General features: G+C 40.0%; 1 protein-coding gene and 2 pseudogenes across 1 annotated transcript; all 3 read left to right on the forward strand.

Moving 5' to 3' along the window:
• The first annotated feature begins 1249 nt into the window (after positions 1 to 1249).
• LOC127094696 (indole-3-acetic acid-amido synthetase GH3.6-like) lies at positions 1250 to 2885 on the forward strand (annotated as a pseudogene).
• A 715-nt stretch (positions 2886 to 3600) lies between these two features.
• LOC127094697 (serine/threonine protein phosphatase 2A 59 kDa regulatory subunit B' gamma isoform-like) lies at positions 3601 to 4895 on the forward strand. The gene is given in 4 exon segments (XM_051033495.1): positions 3601 to 3700; positions 3837 to 4045; positions 4112 to 4262; positions 4265 to 4895. Coding segments are annotated over 4 exon segments (933 nt in total). The 3' UTR covers positions 4738 to 4895.
• A 712-nt stretch (positions 4896 to 5607) lies between these two features.
• Positions 5608 to 8118, forward strand: LOC127092186 (protein FIZZY-RELATED 2-like; annotated as a pseudogene).
• The last annotated feature ends 759 nt before the right edge of the window (positions 8119 to 8877 follow it).

An 8877-nucleotide genomic window follows, 5' to 3' on the forward strand; every position in this document is an offset into this window, starting at 1 on the left:
CACGGTGAGATCGGAAAAAAATAGTTTGACAATTTATATCTTGGGCTAATTTACTGAAGGACATTAAAAAAAAAGATAAATTTGGAACATGAAGGACATTGTTAAGAGTTAACATTGGAGACAACACAACCGACCCTTTACCTGCAATGACTGAAAAAGAGCCATCTGCGATTATTATTTTTTGATTACCTGTACATGGATTATATGAAGAGAACAAAGTAGATTCCCCTGTCATGTAATCGGAGGCACCTGAATCTACTATCCAAGTATGACTGAGACTGACACTAAGAAATGCATAATTACCTTTTGTTGCTATAGAGCAAGAAGGGGTTGGAGACTCGATGAGTTTGTACAGTCTGTCTAGTTGCTCCGTAGTGAGTGGAAACTGAGACGGAGGAGGTTGCTGCCCTTGATCAGAATTACTAGCCTGAAATGCACGACCGCTTTTCTTCTTCCAGTTAGGAGGTCTGCCTTTGAGCTTCCAACAAGTTTCATGTGTATGCCGTTCGCGTTTGCAGTGATCACACCAAAGAACTTTGTCTGATCTTCTTCCCTCGTCAAGGTTCCTAGTTCGTACATTGTTTCCGCGGCCACCGTCGTTTCTGTGGTCGACGCCCGACTCAGGTTGCGGTTGTTCACCATGGTTAGATCCAGTGTAGGCCTGTGATAGGGAAGGCCAGTTGTTGTTGTTATTCGTCATAAAAGGTGTTATACCCTGATTTTGGCCCTGAAATTTTTTCCCATCAATCATTCGTTTGCATTCTTTTTTTTTCATGACCATTCCATTTGGTCATGATGCTACCCCCCAAACATTAGTCGTTGGACTTCCTACCACGACCAGTCCATTGTTTATCTTTTGGGTTTTGTTTCCTTATTTTGGTATAGGATGATTAATCTCTTTAGCCATACGAGATTTGAAACCTCTTTCATTTGTCGGAATCAAGTAAACCTCATGTTTCAGCTTTCGTTCTAGTTTCATTGAAATGATTATTCATCTCGCTTTGTCACATTACTAGTTCTCACTTTCTTTCAAAGAAATTATATGTCAAGTTCAAAACATTTGTTTTTGGGTCATCATTCATATTCATTTTCTCATTCATTCATAATTCAAAGAAAATTCCATACATACTCCTTCATTCATGTTCGTATTTACTATTTCATATTTACATTGGAAAATTTTCCATTCATATTCAAGGAATTCCACGTATTCATTCATCAATTCAATCATAATCATCCGTTTACATGGCATATGAATAAAGAACTTCATCACGTGAATATTGGAAGGTTTAAGGTACAAGAGGACGAGTTTGGTTATGCCACAACGTTATCTATTTTCATTCACATAATCGTTATAATCATTACGAGTCATAAGCCTACAAATTTACAAAGTGGGAGTTTGGACCAATCTTAATTCCCCCAAACCCCAAGAATCCCAATCCCAACTATTTCAAATCAGAACACAAAGCTCCATGCACCCGAATGTGAAGCTATCCATATCATAGAAATTCACACAAGCCCAAATGAAACTGTGCTCTGTCCTGATTCATATCAAAGCATGTATTCTCAACTCCTTTGTGGTCTTTGCCAAAACAAAGAGGTTCTAAGGGTTGGTGTTGTTTCTGCCTCTGGTTTCATAAGGGCTATTAGGTTTCTTGAAAAACACTGGACCCTTCTTTCAAATGATATTAGAGCAGGGACAGTTAACGCTTTGATCACTGACATAGCAGTGAGAGATTCTATGATGAAAATCCTTAAACCTGATACTAAGCTTGCTGATTTTATTCAAAGTAAGTGTAGTAAGAGTTCTTGGCAGGGGATTATTACTAGGTTGTGGCCTAATACTAAGTATGTGGATGTTATCGTGATCGGAACAATGTCACAGTATATTCCTATTTTGGATCATTATAGAAATTGTTTACCACTTGTTTTCACTATGTATGCTTCTAGTGAATGTTACTTTGGTGTCAATCTTAACCGTCTTTGTAAACCTAGTGAAGTTTCTTATACACTTATTCCCACCATGTGTTACTATGAGTTTTTGCCTGTAAATAGAACCAATGGTGTCACTGGTTCTCTTCACACACCTAGATCCCTTAACGAGAAAGAACAGAAAGAGCTCGTTGAACTTGTTGATGTCAAACTCGGTCAAGAGTATGAACTTGTTGTCACTACTTATGCCGGACTATACCGTTATAGAGTTGGTGATGTGCTGAAGGTAGCTGGATTCAAGAACAAAGCACCACAGTTCAACTTTGTATGCAGAAAAAACATTATATAGAGCATTGATGCAGACAAAACCGATGAGGTTGAGCTTCAGAGTGCGATGGAAAATGCTGTGACACATTTAGCACCATTCGGCGCAACGGTGTCGGAATACACAAACTACAGCAGCAACAACAGCAAATGATGGTGCATAACTCGAATGGAGATCAAAATCCAGTGCAAGCTTCTGCCATGCAAATTGCATCCAGCAACGGTATGGTTAGTGTAAACAGTTCTGTCAACTCAGCGTCTGCATCAACAACCACAAGCACTATTGTTGGACTTCTCCACCAAAACCCTGTGATAATCAAAGCCAAAATCAAAACGCAGTATAAAAACCAAAACGGCAAGTGAAGTTGGATTAAAACGCAATTACGGACAAAAGGCAAACCAAGATACCAAAACGCAAAAGGAACTTGTAGCAGCATTAACAAAGTGCAGATTGGAATAAACGGCATGAACAAGGAAAACGCAGAACTCACATCCAGAAATTAACAACAGCAAACTCAACCCGGCTTGCTTTCTAAAACATCCTGTCATGTTGGACTTCCTTCCACTACTACAAATAATCAGTTGTCTGTTTCTGCTTGTAGTATACACACTATGGCAACGGGAACTGCGCCATCTATCATTACTGATGATGTTCCCATCTTGCTCTACTTCACTTTCCACAAATAACTGTGCTCGTGCGCTTCCTCCAGCGACAACATCCCATACCCTTATGAGCACAATAGGGAATGACATGGCTCAGTCTGCTGTGACAATTTTGAGTCAAAGTTCTGATGCAAATGTGGTAAAACATGTACAGCCAAATTATCAAGTTAAGCCTGGTTTAAACATTTCCGAAAATCACAACCAAGGAATTTTTTACCCTCAGACATGCTTGAATGGTGGTGCTGTCCAGACAGGTTGTTTGGATACGTCGTCTTCTACGACTTTAGTTTGTCTTTCTCAGAGCAATACACACTTTCATCAAAACGAAAACCCGTTATCTTACAATCCACCGTCGATGTTCTGTAGAGACAACATCCGAAATGTGGAAATTCAGGCTGATGCTAGGTGCAATGTTTCATATGGCAACAACATGAACGGGCAAATGAGAATGCCACTGAATCTAGATTCTAATGTAACACATACCGCTGTTAGTAACTCTGAGCTATCTTACAAGAGCGATGTACCTGAGATTTTACCCGCAGTTCTTACATGTGAAGATCTTGAACAGTCAATTCTATCACAAGTTAATGAAAATGGTTCATCATCTCAGCAGCACTTGCAAGACAACTGATTTGTGTGTTGGGGAAAATACAAAAGCTGTTGCTGGGTCGGAATGCCGAGGAGATGAAGAAACTTCAGCAGAAAAATAGATCCTCAAGATTTGATGGAGTTAGTGTTTTGGACCGACTGGATCGACTCACTGATATAGCACCAGGACGGGGCTGTGAGAAACAGCTCATGTCATTTAATATGTGCTGCTGACCGTCAAAGTCTTGTGTCATATTGTTGAAGTCTTCAAGTGGCATATCTCGGGCACAAAGATAAGATCTCAAACGACTAAGTTTGAATATTGCTTCCAGGTAAGCGAAGTGCTGGCACATTTGGCTGTGGCCAAGGATTATTTGATGGAGAGATGCCATTTGCAGATGGAGATATTGGCTGTGCAAAGGGAGAAGGAGACATAGGAGACATTGATGATGGTGAACCAGGAAAAAGGCTCATAGCAGCAGCCATGTCCATGACATTAGGAGCAGATGCAACTGACAGGGGTGAAGGAACAGCAGGTCCAGTGGACACGTACAATGGACGCAGCTCTTCAGTTGTGAATTCAAAGTTCAGTGAAGCGACAATGTAGGAGATCACTAAGATGGCAGTGACAAATTTGTTTCGAACTCTACCGTGTTCGAATCATGATGGTAAGCTTACAGAAGCATATGATCCTGAAGAAGAGGAACCTGCATTGGAACCGGCATGGAGTCATCTGTAGATTGTGTATGAAGTTCTCTATAGAGAGAAAGGGAATACTTGAAGACTATTCTCCACCGTATTTATGGGAAGTTCATGGTACACCTCCCATTCATTAGAAAAGCGATCAATAACATCTTTTATCAGTTCATATTTGAGACAGAAAAACACAATGGAATTGCAGAAATGCTGGAGTTTTTGGGCAGTATAATTAACAGATTTGCTTTGCCTTTGACGGAAGAGCATAAGTTGTTCCTTATCCGTGCATTGATCCCACTTCACAAGCCAAAGTGTGTCTCTATGTATCACCAACAGCTTTCTTATTGTGTTACACAGTTTGTTGAGAAAGATGTCAAGTTAGCTGATACTGTGATCAGAGGTCTTTTGAAATATTGGCCTGTAACTAATAGTGCAAAGGAGGTAATGTTCCTTGGTGAACTGGAGGAAGTTTTAGAAGCCACTCAAGCAGCAGATGATGATGTATCCACATCATTACATGTTGTATGTTCATCCTGATCATTATCAGGCGCCGCCTCATTAACATTAACCATCGGCCGGTTGCAGCACAAAAACATAAGAGAACCCGCACCAAAGCCGCATAGCAGAAATGGTAACGAGAATAGTTGCAAACATTGCAAATCAACCAAATGGCATTGACGGTAAACTGCAACTTGAACACAACAACGACATAAGCAGCGTGCATCCTCGTGTTTAATCATCCCTGGCTTAATTGACCGGTTAAATGTCATGCAGAACTTCATGTTGCTTAGCTTATCGGTACACCATCCTCACTCATCCAAACCGAAATTACACCATCAAAAACCACCAAAAGCCAAACTCCAAATGCAATGCAATGATAACGGCAGCATCCGAGATTGTGAAACTAAACAGCAGCACATTGAGATACCGGCGAACAACTTCGACAACAAATCATGTTGGTGGCGAATGCGATAGATGCCAATTACTTGAAGGGTGATGCCATTGCAATTGATATGCAAATGACAGTCAATGATGTGATTATATATCTTGCTATGGTCTTAGCAGGATGTGTTGTAGTATCAATAGCTGATAGCTTTGCATCAAAAGAAATTGCAACCCGGCTCCGTGTATCCAATGCAAAGGGTATTTTCACACATGATTTCATATCAGGAGGCGGCAGAAAAATCCCGTTGTACAGTCAAGTCACTGAGGCAGCTGAATGTAAAGTTATTGTGCTACATGTGATAGGAGATCCAAAAACTATTCCTTGGACTCAACTTGCCCCAATACGAAGTGCTGCTGATGGGTGGGCTGTTATTGTTGTTTAAGCTGGAGATGTCTATTCCTGGCATACGAATTTAGGATGGGTGATGGGACCCACTGTATTATATCATTGCTTTTCAATGTGGTACTCATCTTTCTGTTGGAACTAACAATGGTAAAGTTCATATTTGGGATACAGCACGATGCAAGAAGATAAGATCTATGGAAGGGCATCGGTTACGCGTCGGGGCCTTGGCTTGGACTTCATCTCTTTTGTCCTCTGGTGGACGGGATAAGAATATTTATCAACGAGATATACGCACACAAGAAGATTTTGTTAGTAAACTGTCTGGACACAAATCAGAGGTTTGTGGACTGAAGTGGTCTTATGATAACCGTGAGTTGGCATCCGGAGGAAACGACAACAAATTGTTTGTTTGGAATCAACACTCGACCCACCCTGTCCTGAAATACCGTGAGCACACAACAGCTGTTAAAGCTATTGCATGGTCTCCTCATCTTCATGGACTTCTTGCATCTGGAGGAGGAACTGCAGATCGATGTATTCATTTCTGGAATACAACCACAAACTCACACTTAAGCTGTATGGACACTGGAAGTCAGATGGACAGACTATTGTAACTGGAGCTGGGACTGAAACGCTTAGGTTCTGGAATGTATTTCCTTCCCCTAAATCACAGAATACTGAAAGTGAAATTGGAGCATTATCTCTTGGAAGAACTACTATTAGGTGACCCAACCATGTGGCATATTTTTAAGCTTGGGTTGCCGTGCAAAACTAAATTTCAGAGCAAAGAACACCATGGTGGGAAATCTTTGAATATAACAAACACCACCACAATAGTATGCGTACCAACTGGAGAATATGCAATTCAGAGGCATAATCGGAGTTACGTAGCTACTGGTTCTTCAGTAATATCTGAAAGCCCAGGTCCTCTCCATGATATTATAGTTTGTTGGATTGATCAGCATGTGGTGCATAAAGGGGAAGGTCTCATGCGCCTACATTTATTTTTAGTTGAACTAATACGCGCAAACATCTTTTACCCCTTGGCATATGTATTCCAGTTGATTGTGAGTGGGATCATGGATATGGATGTGAGTTCTGTTGACGTAGAGCGGCAGAAGAGACACTATCACATCTTAAAGTAACTGCCTGGGCACTTTGTGAGTGATGCTTTGGCAGAATCTGGGATTGCTGATCGGCCACACCTCAATGAGGCGTTGCAAATTTACTTGGCTGAATGGTGCCTCATACTTCACGGTTCTCTGAGTGAGCTGAATGACGATGCTAGTAGTGCCAAAGTCTCTGTTTCGAAGCGAAAACGATATCCAACTTCTTCAAAGGATGGGACTCCTACAGCATCAAACGATCAGTGGAAAGCTGTTCAAGCTCCAGTATCTTCTAAATCCACGCTGAAGCTGCTGCAACACAAACACCCAAAATCAGTTAATTCCAAAACAAACTTTTCAGCTAAGTGAGTTACAGTGGTGAAAATTTTCTTCCCAACGGTGAAGTTTTCGAAATGAAGAGGAATTGAGGGAGGGACCACCAACTGGGGATGAGGACAAAAATCCCAAGGCATTTTCCCACGCTCCACTACTCTGGAAACACAGTAGAAGAAGGAGATTAGTCACATATAAAAAGGACACCAACCCTAATTGTAAAGAGATAGCCGCTACCGTTCACTAACAAGGAAGGGAGAATTCTGCAAAAACACAAAGAGCCGACACTATTCACATAAAGAAAACCCTACCGTTGAACCACCCACTCCAAATTTCATTTTTCCAACAACCATAGCATCTTTCACCTTGGCTCTCATTATATCCAAACATAACCACCATTACCGCCGTCATCTTCTACACCATTATGACTTCTCCGATGACATGGATCCGCTAGTGTGTTGTTAGGTAACAACAATACAAAATTGGAGTTACGATTCATCCCACTCGTTGAAGACTTTGGTGCTCGAAAAGACAACAAGCTGCAACAATAGGGACGTCACTATAACCGCCACCACGGTATAACCATTTTCGACGCGGTCCAAGAATCTAGCATCAGCATCACACAACATCATCACTCGACATCAGGTGCGTTCATAGCTGGCTTGCTTAGGAAAGAAATATATCGAAAATGAAAGAAGTTTGAGTTTCGATTACTTTTTTGTTGATTGTTGTTGTTCGGACATAGTTGCATTGCACGAGAGATGATGTACGGTTCACGGTCCATGGAAGGAACTTTTTTTTTTATTGCTGAAGTTTAAATCCATTTGTTTCTTGTAGCAGGTGTGCATTAAAATGAATCTGTTTAAAAGGACCTGCTACTTTTTTAAACTTTGTGTTTTATTTAAAAGGTTTGGTGCGTATTTTTTATGTTATATATTAGCGTTTGAGATCATATGACAAGGATGTTTATCTAGTGGAGTTGGCAAATGGGATTGTTTGGTAAGTTCTTAAGTTCTTAATCCTAGGTTCAATACTTGTGTGTACCATATTTGATTTTTGCAGCACTTTAATTTCTATTTTACATTTCTTTTTAATCCCCTCATTATTCCTAATGTTTACCCCTTTTATTTATTTTAATTGTTAAACATCAATTTTAATTTATGGATTCAATAATTGCCATGTTGTTTATCCATGATTATTTATTTATTTTAATTTATGGATTCAACAATTGCCATGTTGTTTTTTATTGTTTGACTGTTTAGTTAGCCACTAACACAAGAATAAAATCAACCATTTCCAAAAGATAAAAAATAAGACTCGATCCAACGTCGAGTATTTTCTCAATAAACAAATCAATTCATTTCTTCCTCCCATTCTATTCCATTTCTTTCAAACATTCATCAAATGTTTGATCCAACGTCAAGCCATTTTCACAATAAAAACCCAAAAATATATTAATTCATATTCAAGATCTTTTTTCAATAAAGATGGAAATGGAACGTGGTGGATACCACGCACTCCTGAGACTAGGGTTCGAGATGGATGTGTTGCTTATCCTAGCTTTCGCCATCATCCAAACTTATCTATTTTGTTTCCCTCAAACACTCATTCAAATCTTTCTCAATCGCTCATCAAATGCTTGATCCAACAGCGAGCCATTTTCACAATAAAACCCAAAAACATTTAACTCTTATTTAACACTTTTCCAATAAAGATGGAAATGGAACATGGTGGATACCGTGCATTCCTGAGACTAAGATTCGAGGTGGATGGCTCGCCTATCTTAGCTCTCGCCGTCATTTAAAATTGTCAATGCGGTTTCTTCAAACCCTTTCTCAATCAAATTCAAAACACTTAATCTTTATTAAACACTTTTGCCAATAAGATGGAAATGGAACGTGGTGGATACCACGCACTCCTGAGACTAGGATTCGAGATGGATATCTC

Source organism: Lathyrus oleraceus, chromosome 6 (genome assembly GCF_024323335.1).
Source record: "Lathyrus oleraceus cultivar Zhongwan6 chromosome 6, CAAS_Psat_ZW6_1.0, whole genome shotgun sequence".
NCBI lineage: Eukaryota > Viridiplantae > Streptophyta > Magnoliopsida > Fabales > Fabaceae > Lathyrus > Lathyrus oleraceus.